The sequence below is a fragment of the Culex pipiens genome, chromosome 1, assembly GCF_016801865.2.
Source record: "Culex pipiens pallens isolate TS chromosome 1, TS_CPP_V2, whole genome shotgun sequence".
Lineage (NCBI taxonomy): Eukaryota > Metazoa > Arthropoda > Insecta > Diptera > Culicidae > Culex > Culex pipiens.
Genome location: NC_068937.1, coordinates 53647467 through 53666064, shown reverse-complemented (window position 1 = coordinate 53666064; position 18598 = coordinate 53647467). Strand labels below are relative to the sequence as shown.

Below are 18598 nucleotides of genomic sequence, written 5' to 3'. Positions count from 1 at the left end.
CCTTTCCTCAGTAAGGTGAGGAAGGCAAAACAGCTAAATTTAAGCTGATTCAGTAAAAATTACAGGTTTTAGCAACATAATTTGGTAATTTTACATTTAAATTAAAATGCAATTTGATGAAAATTTGCAACAAATTATACGTAAAAACATGATTTTACGTGTGATTCGACGTCGAATCTCAAGTTTACATCAACTGAGTTTACATGTGATTCTTTTTTTCCGTGTCGAGTAAATTCACATATTTTTTCCTGTGTTTACTTTTCCATAATTTATCAAGAGGGAGCTGTGTCCTATCCCTCGCCTTGTCCAGACCAAAATCCATGATAAAGCTACACGCAAATTCCAGATAACACAGATCTGTGTAAAAAAATTACACAGATTGTAGAACATGTTCTAGCTGTCAAAACTGTGTAGTTTTATAACACAGATCTGTGTAAAAAGTTACACAGATTTCCGATCAGCTTTCCTTTCAAATCTGGGTAAAAAAGGAAAAGCTAAGATGGCGTCGCTCTTGCAGCAAACTTTTGTAAGTTTTTCCTCGTGATCAAAATATTGGAAAATTATTAAAATACTTCAATGATTTTAGACTTATCAACAAACTGATCATCATATGCACCGTAAACCCATGGGGAGCAGTGCTCGTATTTGAATTCAAGGTAATGTATCTCATAAATATTTGCTTGGTAATCCTAACCTAACTCAATTTTTTTTATTCAAGTTGTCTCACACACACTGAATTCCTCCGACGTGGTGCTTTTGCGGAACCTCGGAAGTCCAGAGCCCCGGAACTCGAGCCCGCGCTAACCATTTTCCCAATTCCGGTTCCGAGCGGAGAGTTCCATAGACAGCACTAGTAAACGGACACTGTCAGCTTTTCCGGGCCTGGGTAGTACGCTGAGTGGTCAAATATTTAGTTTATGTTGTCTTATGTATAAAACCCAAAACAAAGATTAATAAATGATATTATATTTTTTACTTGTATTGGCCTGAAAAATCGAAATTAGATTCTGATTTTTTTTTAATTTTTACCCGGATTCTGTGCAAAATTTTACCCAGAATCTGTGTAAAATTTTACACAGATTTGACAGACAACGGTTGTACACAGTTCTGTGTACAAGGCTTTTAGCTTATCTGTGTTATTTGGATTTTCGGTGTATCAGACCAAAAACGTCAGGCCAAGACTGTCATACCAGAGAGTAAAAAATAAACAATCAAGGTTTTTAACGTAGGTACTCACAAATCAGGCGAAGGAAATTTGAAACAAAAATATTTTATTTCATTTCTTTAACTGGTTTTAAGCTGCAAAATTCATTTTACTTCAAAAAATGATTCAATAGTTCGGCGTTCTGTACACAACCATTTGAATATAGCAGTTAAGAAACTTATTCGTGCAGTTTATTTTTTGGTCGTATTTTTGGTGTTCACCTAAACAATCTTAAAATTAGTTATGAGCACTCAAAAAAAAAAAAAAATCATTCAGGTTGAAGTTACGTGAGATCCTATATGGTATTTTTCCAATAAAGTTTTCACGTAACTTCTATGAGGAGACTCCCGTTGAAACGGAATGTGCTTGGCCAGATCATTTCACGTTTATTCTACGTGTTTCACACAAAAAAAAAAGCAAAGCAACTCACTTTAACGACCACCGGGTCTTTTGTGGTCTCTGTTGCAAGTTTCTGCTCATTTCTAGGCGTCCGAAGGTTATGTGTGGTGAGTCACCCAAAATCTCTTTTACGACCGACGTTTTACTTCCCCATTCGATAGAAGGCCAGGAGAATAAGGCGGGAATCGAACCCGCGCCCCATAGCAACTTAGGGATCGGCAGCCGAAGCCGCTAACCACCGCGCCACGAGGCCCTTTTTTCTGCTACCCCATTATTGTCAAATTTGAATAATTGATTGTCTTTTAAAATACCAAATGCATTTTCACAATATTTCATCGACGCCATTTTGGCCGCCATCTTGGATTTTAGAGTACTATACTGCCCATGATCGCATAAATGTCCCATATGCATTTTCATCGTTTTTGAGTTACTGATGCAGTTTGGTTCAAAATTGTGTGCTCTTTCAAAAGAGCCTATAACATCCAGTACTTTGTTCTAGAAATCAGGAGGAAATCCAGTTTTTCCGCGAAAACTTAACACGTAGCCTTATGTATGGGACAAACTTCAAATGCGTTTTTCTCAGCTTGCTGTTTTTGCATATGGGACATTTATGCGAACATGGGCAGTATTACGTTTTCCATGACAAATAACTTTTCTGTACAGCAATTCCCCACGAAAACAGCATGGAAAAAAACAAAAGGGCTCAAAATTTTTCTGGGGGTTCCCTGGCCGAAATAATTAGCCCCGTATTTTTTTGTTTGGCCATTAGGGGGACCTACGCCGTGTTAGGGTGGTCTGAAAAATGGCCATTTTCGTCGATTTTCGCAAAAACCACTTTTTTCGAAAAATCATAAGTCTTCGCCATTTCAACCGATTTCAATTGTCTTATACGCAAATGAAAGGTGATCAGTTGGCCTTTCAAAGAAAAATAGTGAGAAGTTTCAAAAATATAGCCTATTAGGGGAAATATGCCCATTTTAATCACTCTAAGCCGTTCGACCAATTCTCATCACTTTTGCCGTTTTCCGCTATTAAATCAACTTTTTCAGATGTATCAACAATGGAGATTTGCTTGCTCACTTTTGTTTGAGCTATTTATTACATTGGAACAGTCAAAAACACTTTATGAAAGCTGTAATTCATGATCAAAGTGCTGATAGGCCGATAATAGAAATAGGCTGAGAAAGGGTATAGTTCCCCTATATGAAAACTTTTCATTAAAAAGGGCGTATGAAACTTTAAAATGCCGTTTTGACGGTGTCTGGACCAAAGAGCCCATGCCTGGAAATATTTTTATCGGATTCCCCGGAAATTTTTACGTAACATGCTAAAAAATGGGCCGCGCGCAAAAACGGGAAAATGACAAAATCGGCAAAAAATCTACTTTTTTCACTAAAACTGCGATAACTTTAAAATTTCAGCGATGACCTATGGGTCATTCCTTCCCAAGTGACCTAGCGTCCAACATCGACCTTCACCAAATCTGCTCATATTTGGCATGGGGGTTGTTTTTCCCTCAAAAACAAAGAATCCCAAGTTTGGTGACATTTGGTCCACCCCGCGCCCGTGGCACCCCCCTCTTTTTCTGAGATTTTTGAAAACCCTCATTTTTAAAATGCATTTTGCTAATAGAAAAGTTTACAAAAAGTGAACTTTTGGGTATGCATATTTGAAGATTTGTTGACGTAGAATCGAATGGCGTACTCAAAATTTACGTACAGTGATGCCAGATATGAAAATTTTGCGCTTTAAGTTTTAAAATGCATTTTTAACCCTTTGGACGAGCACTTACGGGAAAACTGACAATTGCATTCGATAGCTGAGAGTTTTTTACGTTAAATTCAATCAACACCTCAGGGTAAATTGAATATTTCTTGAGATATCATATTTTTAAGTTGGAAAGCTCTGTATTGCATAGCAAATGTTTTACTTAACCATCAATTTTCAACAGTACATTGCGTGAGAGCATAGTAGGCCTTGAAATTTGAATATTTTGTTTCGTTTAATTTCGAGCGCTTCAACAGGAATTTTCTAGTTTTATGGCCCCAGAAGCAAGCCTGATAAGTTGAGCCCATTTTGTTAATGTTTAGTGGGTCCAGTTTTGACCTGAAGTTAGAATGGAACTTTAATGTATTTACTATGGGGAATTTTCACTTTTAACATCTTCTTCGACAAAGTTTCCCAAAAAAAAATCCTGTTGAAGCGCTCGAAATTAAACATTTTGTCATTTTCTTATATCCGTGAACCACGCCAAGTCCTGCCAAGACGGGTGTTCAAATGCATATATATATAATACATACATACATGAATACATACATACATACAATACATACATAAATTCAATTTTGGGACATTCACTTGCTTCCGCTAAGAAATTGAAAAAAATTATTCAAATTTCAAGGCCTACTATGCTTTTACGCAATGTACTGTTGAAAATTGATGGTTAAGTAAAACATTTGCTATGTAATACAGAGCTTTCCAACTTAAAAATGTGATATCTCAAGAAATATTCAATTTACCCTGAGGTTTTGATTGAATTTAATGTAAAAAACTCTCAGCAATCAAATGCAATTGTCAGTTTTCCCGTAAGTGCTCGACCAAAGGGTTAAAAATGCATTTTAAAACTTAAAGCGCAAAATTTTCATATCTGGCATCACTGTACGTAAATTTTGAGTACGCCATTCGATTCTATGTCAACAAATCTTCAAATATGCATACCCAAAAGTTCACTTTTTGTAAACTTTTCTATTAGCAAAATGCATTTTAAAAATGAGGGTTTTCAAAAATCTCAGAAAAAGAGGGGGGTGCCACGGGCGCGGGGTTGGACCAAATGTCACCAAACTTGGGATTCTTTGTTTTTGGGGCAAAAACAACCCCCATGCCAAATATGAGCAGATTTCGTGAAGGTCGATGTTGGACGCGTGGTCACTTGGGAAGGAAGACCCCTATACATGTTTGGATACCAAAATTTTCGTATTTAAAATACTCAACTTTTGATACCAAGACATGTCTTCTGTGGTCTCTGTGGTAAGTTTCTGTTAATTTCTAGGCGTTCGGAGGTTATGTGCTCAAAACCTCTTTTAGGCATTTGGACTGACGTTTTACCTGGAATTGAACCCAGGCCTTACTGGGGTGAGAGGCTACCACGCTAACCACTACACCACCGGACCCGAACATATTCTTAATCAGGAAGGTGAAACACAACTTTCTACGTATCCAATGGGTGGTCTCGATGTATTATATTTTGCTATATTTCCTGTTACCAGAATTATGTCTTGTAGAGGAAGGAAAATAAGACAAAAGTCAATGCCTACCCAACCTTATATCAGAAAAGTTATGTTTTATCATTTTATACATTGTTTAAATATCTAATCTACCGTTTGTAGTATTTTTCATCGACCGATTTTATTTATTTTTTTATGCTATCCCAAATTTTGTTTTACTCTTTGCTTGAAAAAGAAATCTTATATTTCATTTTTTTACAGAAACGCAGTTTATTAACTTCAAATATCAATCCAAATTATTTTTTTTCTGATTTTTTTTTTAAAGAAAACGAGTGTATTTCAACCCTCGTTTCTTACATTTTCTCCTTAAAATTGTTGAAATTTTCGAAATCATTCCAAATCATTTTGTTTGTTTTTCTTTCGTTGAGTGGAAAATCACTTCTTTTTTCATTTCGTTTAGAAATTCAGTTCAATTAACAAATATAAGACGTGTAGGTTTCCAAGCTACCGTTTCTTACATTATCTCATTAACCTGACTTAAATTTCCAAAATTATTCCGAATCATTTGAATCGTCATTTTTTTTGTGTGAAAAATAAATCAGCTCTACTTAATTTCCTCCAAAAAATTTGTTAAGAATTCTTCAAACCCATTCAAAATTATTTTGTTTTGTAGATTTCAAAAACCATGGTATCTTTTTTCCCAAACTTTCCGTTTTTTTAAAGGACAAAATTGTTCGTAATCATTACAAATTGTTTTATTTTTTTTTTTTCTATCAAAAAATCATTTAAATTTTTTTGATACATTGTTTAAATATCAGTGTAGTTTTCATCGCCAATTTATTTTTTAAGCTATCCCAAATTTTATTTTACTCTTTGCTTGAAAAGGAAATGTTATATTTCATTTCTTACAAAAACGCGGTTTATTAACTTCAAATATCAGTCCAAATCATTTTGTTTGTTTTTCTTTCGTTGAGGGGAAAAATCACTTCTTTTTTTCCATTTCGTTTAGAAATTCAGTTCAATTAACAATTATAAGACGTGTAGGTTTCCAAGCTACCGTTTCTTACATTATGTCATTAAACTGACAGCTCTATTTAATTTCCTCCAAAAAATCCGTTAAGAATTCTTCAAACCCATTCAAAATTGTTATGTTGTTTTTTCATGATAAAATATCACTTTTATTCAATTTCAACTCTCAAAAAACGACTTTTGCATTTTCTCTTCAAACTTTAACGTTCTTTTTTCTTTTAAATCTTTTCCATTTTATCTTGGTTTTTAATCAACCGTTTCTCATGTCTTCTCATCAACCCGATTTTTTTTTAATCCAGTTCACGCTAAGAATTAAGTTGAGGCATTCGTCAACATTCTCTGTGTTCAGTTGAGGCGTTCGTCAACTGTTTTCATTAAAACATTGTCTGGTTTTTTTCTGCAGTTGAGGCGTTCGTCAACTGTTTTTTTGTTCAGTTGAGGCGTTCGTCAACTGTTTTTTTTTGTGCTGTGGAGGCGTTCGTCCACAGTCTTCTTTTTCCTTTTTTTTTTTTTACGGTTGAGGCATCGCTCACTCCGTCTTTATGCCATGAAATCGTCACCATAATACCTACCAACTGCGCCATGTTGTAAACTCACGGCCAAACCTAAAATATGTCGTCAAACGACCGTTCACTGCAAATTTGCAAACAAGACTAAAGACCTGTCCCCGACAAAAGCCACTCTACACGATCATCCTGAGAGCGCACACATACTTGCGACTCTTTCATTTCATCTCTCCCACGCCGCGCGATTCCGACCCGACGCTCGAAAGCTTTGCAACCATCGCCGCAATCGTTCGTTATCTCTCTCTCCAATTTTTCTCTCTTAGCAAAGCTTTAAGTTGCGCAGCAGGACCAACCTATACGAAGCACTCACACTCATACAGCGCGCGTGTGTACTCGTTGCTGACCAATTTCTTGGCACACGAGAGTGCTTCGTCGTCTTGATCGTCGTTGCTTTTCAGCAAACCAAACCCAATCGTTTTCCAACTCAAACATTTGATTCATATCTACAATACCTTATCATTTCTCAAATGTTACACAACTGCCTTGTACAACTGCCTCACAAACATACCCAGATGAAACAAATTGAAGCTCAAAATCCCACACGTGTAACACATTAAATGACTTGTCTAGATGATTGCAACTCGGTCTAGTCAGTGCCATTGTTCCAGTGACCGTATACCTCACTTTTAAACCCATGCGTAGATTTAAAGACTTCGGTGAAAACTCCTCATCTTCCTGGGAAATTTCGCTTTTTCCAAATGATACTAATTCACCACCACGTGGAGAGTGCCATTGTGTTTACATCACGTTGAATAACCGATGCACCCAACCTTTTGCAGATACCTACCTGCGGCCGGAACCCCTCCCGGATCGGATATTCCGCGCCCGGTTACGGGTCGTCGACGGAGACCACTGGACGCCGGAGCTCGCCGACCAGAGTACGCTACGATTTCAGCACAAGTCACGCGATTATCGGGAACGGATTAACCTGATCATGCGGAGGTCGGACCTGCGGGAACCGTACGAGGGCAGTGAGATACTGGCACTTGACGGGTTAGTTAGGTAGTGGTAGGAATTAAAAATTATGGAAACATAACCTCAACTTTTCTTGCAGCAACGAAGGTGAAGACCTGACGCTCCACTTTGCCATGTACTTTGACCCGTACGCTGAACTAGTCTCCGCCGCCGACCTGCACTCGATCATGATGGAGGAGATCACCTCGGATAGCCCTAGGTTTTTCCGGAATCTCACCATCGACCCGTCGAGCTTGATCATCAAGGAGGTTCTCGGCCAGTTTGACGACATCCCGGGAACGTCTTCGTCACCGCTCGGCGGAAAGGACGACGTTGTCAGCGAAGTGGTCACCACGATGCGACCTCCCCGGAAGTGTGAACCGCTGCGGTTGAACTACTGCCGTTCGGTCGGGTACAACATGACCACCTATCCGAACTTTTTCGGCCACAACTCGGTCGAGGAGGTCGAAGCGGATCTGATCTCGTTCCGGGAGCTTGTTGACGCGGAGTGCTTCCGGCAGGCGTTCGACTTCATCTGTCGACTTCTTCAGCCGCCGTGCGAGTATCGCCGGATTGAGGAACCTTCCGCCGGGAAGGTCTGTCGGCAGTACTGCCAGGCGTTCTGGGCCGGATGTGGCGATCGTCTGCCGGAACGCTTCCGGAGGTTCATGGATTGTGAACGGTTCCCCGAATCAACGGGGATCCAGTCCTGCCACAGTCGGCCCGGATGTTCCGGAGAGCTCCAGTCGAACGCGCTGTCCTCGAGGATGTGCGACGGAGTGGCGGACTGTCCCGATCTGTCCGATGAGAACACGTGCACGTTCTGTGCGTACGGAGCGATCTACTGCGGCCGAGGTCGGGTTTGTTACGCCCGGAATGCTCGGTGCGACGGAAAGATCGACTGCCCGGACGGGGCGGACGAGAAGGATTGTCGTAAGTATCGTCCGGAAGTCTTTTAAACAAACTTTTTGTGGGTTGCAAATATTAACATTTCACGCGTTCTAACCTCACTTTCTTCCAGTGTCAATCTCACCGCAAGTGACCCACCTGACCTTCCCCCCGCCAATTGTGCCCCATCGACCGCGCTTCTACTCGGAAGGTTACGCCGTCTTCTCGGAGAAGGGAACCACCGGAAAGCTCTGCTCCGTCGGCATGGAATCGAACGAGTACGTCCGAAATACGGTCGCCGAGTCCCTCTGTAAAGCCCTCGGCTTCGAACGCGTCGATTTCTCCGAGATCCGGAACGATACGGAACCGAACACCAGCTACGTGAGGGTGCTGGACCCAAGGGCGTCGGAAATCTCCTTCGTGCGGACGACCTGCCAGAGCAAGCAGTCGCTGTACGTGAGCTGTGGACAGCTGGAGTGTGGCGTGCAGTCGGCGCTGCCGAACGGAGGCAACGTGGGACTGTCTAAGATGGCCGCGCCCGGCGATTGGCCCTGGCTGGTGGCGCTATTCCGGGCGGATACGCACGTGTGTGATGGGACGTTGGTGAGTGAGCTTTGTTTTTATAAATTAAAAACAAACTAAAAACTAAAAACATAAAACTAAAAACTAAAAACTAAAAACTAAAAACTAAAAACTAAAAACTAAAAACTAAAAACTAAAAACTAAAAACTAAAAACTAAAAACTAAAAACTAAAAACTAAAAACTAAAAACTAAAAACTAAAAACTAAAAACTAAAAACTAAAAACTAAAAACTAAAAACTAAAAACTAAAAACTAAAAACTAAAAACTAAAAACTAAAAACTAAAAAACTAAAAACTAAAAACTAAAAACTAAAAACTAAAAACTAAAAACTAAAAACTAAAAACTAAAAACTAAAAACTAAAAACTAAAAACTAAAAACTAAAAACTAAAAACTAAAAACTAAAAACTAAAAACTAAAAACTAAAAACTAAAAACTAAAAACTAAAACTAAAAACTAAAAACTAAAAACTAAAAACTAAAAACTAAAAACTAAAAACTAAAAACTAAAAACTAAAAACTAAAAACTAAAAAATAAAAACTAAAAACTAAAAACTAAAAACTAAAAACTAAAAACTAAAAACTAAAAACTAAAAACTAAAAACTAAAAACTAAAAACTAAAAACTAAAAACTAAAAACTAAAAACTAAAAACTAAAAACTAAAAACTAAAAACTAAAAACTAAAAACTAAAAACTAAAAACTAAAAACTAAAAACTAAAAACTAAAAACTAAAAACTAAAAACTAAAAACTAAAAACTAAAAACTAAAAACTAAAAACTAAAAACTAAAAACTAAAAACTAAAAACTAAAAACTAAAAACTAAAAATTAAAAACTAAAAACTAAAAACTAAAAACTAAAAACTAAAAGCTTAAAAGTTTTTAAAAGCATTTAGTAACATTAAATAACCTTGAAAATATTTGCTAAATAAACAAATGAAAAATTTGATGTTAAATTGTTAAATTTTTAAATTTTTAAATTGTTAATGGTTAAATTGTTAGATTGTTAAATTTTAAATTGTTAAATTGTTAAATTGCTAAATTGTTAAATTGTTAAATTGTTGAATTGTTAAATTGTTAAATTGTTAAATTGTTAAATTGTTAAATTGTTAAATTGTTAAATTGTTAAATTGTTAAATTGTTAAATTGTTAAATTGTTAAATTGTTACATTTTTTTCAGGTCTCTTCCGATTGGGTCCTCACGACGGAATCCTGCTTCCAGGGTCAGGCCAAGGCCACCTGGTACGCGATCTTCGGCGCAGTTCGTCTCACTTCAAACGCTCCCTGGACGCAGCGGCGAAGAATCGTAACTTTAACCAAAAAAATCATTTGATTGCGTTAGATAAGGTGTTAAATTTGAATCTTTTTTTTTTAGATCGGCATGGTAAAATCTCCCGTTGAGGGCAGCACTGCTGCGTTGGTACGTTTGGAGAATCCGGTGATCTACTCGGACTTTGTACGACCGATTTGCTTACCAGACATCCCACTCAAGGAAACGATCGATCGCAGCGATAACGTGACTCCGACGCCTCACGCTGAGAAGTTCTCCAAGTCCCGCTCGAAGAAGCGAATCAAGGAGAACCGGCAGTACTTTGAGACTCCCGGAGATGACGAGACTGCCAGTTCGGATGAGTACAGCGATGTGACGGAGTCTTCGAAATTTTCGGTTAATGAGTTCACCGCGGAATTTGCCGACGAGGGATCGCAGATTCCGAAGGCGGAGGCTGTTGGGGCGGTTAGTGGAACACGCAATCCGTACCCACTTCCGGAGAACTCACCGCAGACGAACAACTACATCTCGCCGTCCAACTACATCGGACACAGCTTCACCCCGCCGAAGGCCAAGCAAACCGTCTGGACGAACTGCAATACGCTCGGCTGGAGCCGTCAGCGGGACCACCTTCAGCGGGTTCAGCTCAAGATCAGCGACATGAAGCCGTGCGAGAATATCTCGATCGCGACCGTCAACAGCATGTGCACGGAGGCCGCCTACCACAAGCAGGACTGCAGCGAGGAGGAGTTTGCCGGAAGTCCGGTGGTTTGTCTGCTGCCGGCAGAACGCAAGTGGGCCCTCGTTGGGGTGGCCTCGTGGCGGATCGCTTGCGCCCCGAATGGAATCGAGCGGCCGCGGATGTATGACAAGATCACCTCGAATACGCAGTGGCTGCGGGAGACGATCGCGGCAACGGTGTGAGCGAGGAGGGCATTTCCCCCACCTCCGGATTAAATTATGTGCAAATATTAAGCTTAAAGTGAGAGTGAGAGTGAGTGGCGAGAATGAATGTGAATGAAGGAAAGCATTCCAAAGGATATAAAAATGATACTTACTAATGCCATTTGATTACCTTGAAATACTTCTTATCCTCTAGAACCTGCTTAGAGAGCGACGTTTATATCGATCGATGTAAAAAAAAAACAATGTGCACTTCTACTCTAACCTTAGAAATTTAAGACACCTTGGGCAACCCAAAAAAAAAAGAAGATCATCTGTTACGTGTAGTGAAATGTGTATAGAACGAGAATTATTGTTAGTGGAACTGTTTTAAACTTATTTTTAACGACGAAGCAAAAAAAAAAAAGAATAGATCGTGAATTGTTATGTGTTGCATGCGCCTTCGTGAATAACAACCTGTTAACATCCCCCCACTTAAACGAATCCAAATAAAGTGATCAAATCAAATCAGTTGACTAGTCTCGCCTACTTTGATGAACACGAAAAAGAACGCCCGCCCTCAAGTAGGCAACCCGCCGTGCGAGTGATTTCTGGTGAATATCAACCTTGCAGCGACGAAGAGTCGCACAAGTGCAATTTCGCACTCAACTAATGAGAAAAAAGACCCCGTTTTTGCGCTTGTGTTGTGGCAAACACGTTCAGACGATGTAATGCAAACTGGAGATTGGCGCGCGGGGTTTTTTGAGAGATGACGGTTTGAGGTGGAGCTTGGGCTTCTCATTTTGAGTTCTGCAATCAATGTTTTAAAACATGTTAATTTCGAGCAATTTAGAAATTGAAATCATGTTGAATTCCGTTTTGAGAGATCGAACTTGGGTACTCATCGCACCACGAAAGGCTCCGCAGGGTAAATTGCACGAGGCACGACTCCAGCAAGTGGTTGTTGGGCGATGCTGATGTGTTAGTGGTAAGTGTTGGGGCCTGTAGGACTAAAAGTTGAAGCATTTGCATGACTTGTTCGAGGGGGATTTTTGAAATATACACAATCGAATATGATCCGGTAATATGATTTTTTTTTGTTTGCTGGATATGATTTTGGGATATTTTTTTTTCTAAAAATCCGACCGATTTTACATTCTGATTGTCGCTTAAGGGGCTACATACATGTAAACCGGCAAAATGTCAGACGTTGGATTGAGTACCAATCTGTTAAATTAAATCTGTTTTCAGGACATAAAAATACACATTTTCGACTAATAACAAAATAAATTTGAAGACATTTGGTTGTATCATTGCCGAAATACAGCTAAATTAAAATTTTCAAAAAACGGGTCTTCACTCGAAATTTCAGCTAATTTGGTCAATCCCATCTCGAGATATCGTGGCACCCGTATATCAACTCGGTGTTCAGAGAAAAACGCTCGCAAAGATTGACAGTTCGCTTTGCGCATGGCAAAAATTTCAGCTTAAATCGTCTGTGACTTACTTTAATCATAAAATATCTTCATGAAAAATTCAGGAGTGATTGAAAATCATCTTTTAAGTTGATTAAATAAATTTTCTGAAACATGAAATTTTGTGATTTTCTACATGTATGTAACCCCTTAAAGTGATTGGTAAAATCGGGAAATCCGATTGTTCATTTTGTAAATTTGACCAAAACAAACAAATGAAGGCACATACACATGAGCAGTTCTCTGGATCCTATAGAGCTATCTAAGCCCGATCTCACGCACACTAGCTTACCATTTGTTTTTGCTGGCGGGTACAAATTTTAACCTAAAAACCCTTCGTGTACAAACACGCAATACATGCGCACGTAGATAACTCTATATCCGAAAAAAACATTTCGACGGTAACATTTCAAAAGGCATCATGTACATTTTGACACTTTCTGGGTTATTGCATATTCTGAAAGTACTCCTAATAAGCTACCTCTCCACCAAAAATGAGCAAAAGTTACTTCAGTAAAGTCTGTTTAATAATGATTTTAAATAAAGTAACATAAACAAAATCTCTGGCATCAGCAGTCCCTGTTTATATAGCCCTGTCAACCTGTCAAATAAAAGACTACATGAACCTCGTGACGAAAAAAAAGCATCATGAAAAAAGCGCCATGTACATTCGGCGAAGAAAAACGAATCATAACAAAGCGTCCCCCTCAATGACAGCAGGGTGATATAGACGTTGGTGATTTCAAAAGAAGTTATATTTGTTTTTCTCAAATAAAATTACGGAAATGATGTTTTATTGAATTTTGATGATCAAATATCGACAAAAGCAACGTTTTTCATCGTTTGTTATCATTAGAACATCTTATTTTGCTTTTATATTAAAATGGGAATTGAAAATTAATGCTCAACATTCAAATGCGTTTTTCTCAAAACGCGTAGTTTGTACATGATGCTTTTTGAAATGTTGGTATCGATTTTTTCATCCAAATTTGAGGGGTGGTCATTAGGGTGCCCAGAATAAATGACCCCCTGCTCCACAAGCCAAAATCGGTTCTTTGGGTCATTTAAAGCCTCTTTGCCCATTTTGAGCGAAATTGGAAAACTTAACCCATCGATACCCGAGCCTAAAGTTGTTGAAAAATATGTTTTACATACAAAAATGACTATTTTTAATTGCTAACAACTTTTCAGGATCGAGTTTTACAGCTTTGGTATGTTCTACAAAGTTGTAGAGCGTTAAATTTTCAATAAAAAACTCACTTTTGAGGGTATTTGGATGGAAGTGACCCACTCTGCAGACAAAACCGTAAGAAGATTGAGTTTTTCATACATTATTTCGATTTTCCCCATACAAACTTCACCTTCGAGTATCAATGGGTAAATGTTGACCGATTTTGCTCATATTTGGCCCAGAATCCTAAAATAGCTCAAGAAACAATATTCAACTTGTGGAGCGAGGTTTTGAAAAAAAGTTTCATATTCTGGGCACCCTAGTGGTCATACAAAATGCTAAAATCAAAAGCCTTTTTACATTATTCTTCGATTTTAACAACTTAACTTTGACCTTTTGAAAAGTCAAAGTTGATTTCAATAATTGAAAAATTAAAAATAGGACAAATCAGAAAATTTAACGAATGCTACATTTTTTGAAATGGATAACCTGACAATTCTTAACTACACGCAGAAAAATGTTTTGTAGAATCAGCCTGAACGAGGTTTGAATCAACAAAATTTTTGTTGAATATAATCAACGCCGATTTTGCGTTGAAACAAACCTTGATTTTCTCAATTCCACAAAAGTCTTTTGTTGTTTCGAAAAAGCTGCTTTGACATTTAGCGTTGATTCAACTAAAATAATGATTTTCAAATCAACAAAACGTTTTGTTGATTCAAATATGCCTTATTTTTCCGCGTGTAGATATTGGACACTTTTTAGTTGAAACTTTGAAAAATCTTTTTTTTTGTTTGTTTTTCTTAGGTTGTATCTCAGCAACCATTGGGTTTTGAAGCATTTTTACTTTAAAAAAATATATTTATCTCAAGGATAGTCAAAATTAATCATGATATCTACAAAATATGTAAACATTGCCGAGTTTTATTTTCCCGTTTTTTTTGCGCTACGTACATTGCAGTTAAAAAAAAACAAACATTTTTAAAGGGAATGTATGACAAAAGATCGAAAGACATAAGGTTGAATGGACAAATGGTCGAATGGACAAAAGGTCGAATAGACAAAACGTCGAAAGGACAAAAGGTTGAATTTAACAAACAAAATACCTTTTTCTAAACAAAACTTTTGATGTGAGCCTTAATACACAAATATTGGAAAACAGCTATGGAAAGGTGATTTGAACGTTTTAAACAATATTTAAGAAGCAACACTTTTTCATTTTTCGAAACTATTTAAATTTTAAAGAAGGTAAAAGTCTCTAAAATATTCCAACGATTTTTATAAACAAAATAAAACTAATAAAATATTTATGGAGTAGTTTTTTTTAAAGTAGCGCTAATATGTGAAAGAATGAAAAAAAAATCACAAAATCATTACGACAGTCAAGATAGGTTAAAATGTTTTAAAAGTCGCACTTTTTTTAAGAACTGCTCATGAAAGAATGAAAAAACTCCAGCCAACCTCCTGTGGCCGAATGGTTACGGGTTTCGCCTCATAAGCGGAAAGTCATGGGTTCTTCTCAGGGTGGCATCCTTAGGTTTAAGTTCAGAGGTAGCAGCAACCGCATGAGTATAAAACGGTTGCTTCACGTGCTCTTCAAGCATGTGATCGATCTTGGGATATTCCTTTGCGCCTCTTTCCCAAAATACTTTCCTCGTGTCTTCGCATGTAAATAATGCCCAGCCGATCGGTATTGCACTGCAGTCCAGTCGCATTGTCCAGATCAGAGCAAAGGGAACACCGCAAAGTAGCGCCGCAAAAAGACAATTGTCTTTACAAGACCCCGCGCGGCAAATAATAGCTGCTGGGAAGAGCTTGAAAAATGACACGAAAAAATTATCACCGCGGTTCTAGCACAAGGAATGGAGTTTTCAGCATCTGGATGGAACAGCACTTTTCCTCTCAATAGGAACTGTGTTATAGATCTGGAAATGCTTAATAACAGTAAAAATGGGTAACACGATACAATAGTCCTTGTAATCAGGATTCCGTGTCTTAATACTCAAACAGAAAAAAAAATGGAAAAAACTCACAAAAACATTTTGACAATGAAGAATAGGTTGTTTAAAAAATAAAAATCAACTTCCAAAATATTCCAGAAGTCGAACTTTTTTCAAAAAACTGCCCATGTTTGTAAAAAATTATAAACTCACAAAAATATTACGGCAAACAAGAAAAGGTTGTTTTTTAAATCAAAATAAAAACTTGAACAATATTTTAGAAGTCGAACTTTTTTCTAAGAACTGCCCATGTTTGAAAAAATGAAAAAAATCACAAAAATATTACGACAAACAAGAAAAGATTGTTTTTAAAAATAAAATAAAAACTTGAACAATATTTTAGAAGTCGAACTTATTTTGAAAAAACTGCTCATGTTTGAAAGAATGGTAATCTTCTCAAAAAATGGTTTGAAAGTTATTCTGTTTATTGCTTATTGCGAGATAAAATCACTTTTCTCCATCGCTGTGACTGACAGGAGGTTACAGCCGCCGAACTACCGCTGTGTAAAAATCAGCAGGTTGAACTGAAATTCAGCGTTGATTTGGCTGTCAACCTGATTTGTTTTGAATATTTTCCAAAAAGTCAGCAGAAAACTCAAGGCAACCTTTGACAACAGCCAAAAATTTGTTCTGCGGCTGTCATGCGGCCATTCTTCTGCGGTCATATCAGCGCGCGTGAACTCTAATTATTAACGCCCGCGATAATATTTAAAAAAAAAGATCATTACTTGAAGGATGGATAAACCAAAGATAAACTCACAGGAAAAAATCAGATTTGTTTGTAAGGAAATATTTTTTCGAAGATTTTTTTTAGTTTATAATTACAATTAATCGTTTCATTTTTTCACATTTGACCTTTTTTCCACTTTCGACCTTTTGTCCATTCGACCTTTTGTCCACTTTCGACCTTTTGTCAATTCGACCTTACGTCTTTCGATCTTTTGGCATTCGACCATTTGTCCATTCGACCTTATGTCTTTCGCCATTTTGTCGCACATCCTTTTAAAGGACCCCAAATATGATGAACCGGTTCCGTGACTTAATGGTTACGGCATCTGTTTCACAATCAGAAGGTTCAGGGATCATTTCCCAGTCGGTGCCTTTGAAATTTGGAATCAGGAATTTTGAACTTTGAATATTAACAAAAACTAAAATAAATCAGGTGGGATTCAAAATCACACCTTTGGATTGATCTAACCAGTCTTTAACCAGTCGGCCATCCGAAGCTTATAAAAAAAATATGTTGTATTCTTCTGATATTAAATACGCTCTGATCCCTGATTTGCATTAAGCGATGCATTAAGATAAAGCAAGGATCCGTCTGGTGCTTGCTTCAATGTTAATTTGAAAATTTTCGTGATATTCTGTGAAATTTACCATTTTTTGTAATCATAAAGTTTTTCAATCGAAACCTTTTAAATTATATGAACAAGTCTATTGTGATTATTTTTTTTTAAATATTGCTCAGATTTTGTTGTTTTTTAATAATTGAATAGAAAAGTCGATTTAGTATGAGTCGACATTTCAGGGACCGTGGTTGGATGTACCAATCACACTGTGCTTCAATGCTGCGCCCATACAGTACCAGAAGAATTTGTTTTGTGATTTTTTTGCAAATATTTTTTTAACGTTCTAGTTTCCGTTCTATCGAGCTCATATTCGAGATCTAGCGTTAGTACTTCCATACAATTCAGCCCTGAAAAAGTCAAATTCGTACCGCTCTATTATCCATGAAATTCATAAATTAATAAAACTAGAATTTAAGATTTAAACCAAACAAACACCATTGAAGTGTTGAGATTTAATCTCAATACTTCCCTCGAGCCCAACTCTTCCAACTATCGTCTACCCGCCAGACAGCATTACCTCCCTACCTGACCGGTTCTACCGAAACCTAGCCGACAACCAAGCGCCGCGGTTGGTTGGGGCTCTTCTTCTTGCCATCTTGCCTGATGTTAGTAGAAGGTATCACAACTACTCTCTATCAGGCCTTCCCGGAGCACCAGCAGCGCCAGGCAGAAGGCAGAAGGAATCTCGTTTCAGTCCGATCTCGGCTGTTGACGCGCTCGGAACTGTGTTTCAGGAATCGACTCGCCGGTGACGCCCGTGCCACGTGTTTTTGTTAAAGTGTACGATTTCGGTGTTTTTCGGGACGATTTTGCGTGTTTTCGCGATTGTATCGTACGAGGCTCGTTTGGGTGCATGTTTTAAGTGTGTTTGCAGTTTGAAAAATTACAGGATTTGGAGAGTTTTTGGAATATTTGCTGCCAGCTGGAAATAACAAGGTTTTTATCGTTTACCGTAATTACAAAACAATAGATATTCGCAGTCATAATAAACTTGTAAAGTCTATATTTAGCATACTTAATGCAGTTGTCTCAATTGAGTTCGATTATCATCACTTGATCGTTGTTCTAAGTAATGCTCCAATGAAATTGATTAGCAAGCACTTTCTGTAGTGCGAATTAGGGATATTTTTAGGGGTATTCGGAATTTATTGCACACAACTTTATTTTCAGAATCAAAACCTTCAATTGTGTTTAAAAAAAATAGCATATTTTCAGCAAATATTCGTGTAGTGGAAAACTATTTAAAATAAATTTAAAACATCAAATTAACTGAATAACCCTTTTACTCCAGTTCCTCAAATGCCTACAATCGTTAGTGTTCGTAACGCATAACGTGTAAAGTTTGCATGTCTGCAAAATCTTGTTTACAAACTTTTAACTCCGTCGGCAACACACGAATACTGATACTGATTTGATGTTTACATTCGCGAACGAAATGGAAATCGAACAAGTTAACACATACACCTGAGAGCAGCACGTGTTTTTACGTTAACCATTTATGATTTTACGCTAGGACCTTTTTTTTGGGGGTTCTGACCTTTAGATAGATACTTGAACTTAGGAAAGATTTTGGGAAAATTTCGTTTTTTTTTACTTTTGTTTGTATTT

General features: G+C 37.6%; 2 protein-coding genes and 1 long non-coding RNA gene across 3 annotated transcripts in view; all 3 read left to right on the top strand.

Moving 5' to 3' along the window:
- LOC120412520 (uncharacterized) overlaps window positions 1-11526 on the top strand; it is a 105978-nt gene extending 94452 nt beyond the window's left edge. The window contains exons 4-8 of the mRNA XM_039573018.2: window positions 7202-7415; window positions 7477-8309; window positions 8398-8867; window positions 10024-10149; window positions 10219-11526. Coding sequence (XP_039428952.1) covers window positions 7202-7415; window positions 7477-8309; window positions 8398-8867; window positions 10024-10149; window positions 10219-11037 — 2462 coding nt within the window. The 3' untranslated portion in view covers window positions 11038-11526. The remainder of the gene's footprint in view (window positions 1-7201; window positions 7416-7476; window positions 8310-8397; window positions 8868-10023; window positions 10150-10218) is intronic.
- LOC120412529 (uncharacterized) lies at window positions 337-1023 on the top strand. The gene is made up of 3 exons (XR_005604822.2): window positions 337-526; window positions 587-656; window positions 719-1023. It is a non-coding gene; the product is annotated as an uncharacterized LOC120412529 (long non-coding RNA).
- A 6142-nt stretch (window positions 11527-17668) lies between the features above and the next one.
- The window catches only part of LOC120432271 (CAD protein), a 40872-nt gene continuing 39942 nt past the window's right edge, over window positions 17669-18598 (top strand). The window contains exon 1 of the mRNA XM_039597456.2: window positions 17669-17926. The gene's annotated coding sequence lies outside the window, so the exon portion shown is untranslated. The remainder of the gene's footprint in view (window positions 17927-18598) is intronic.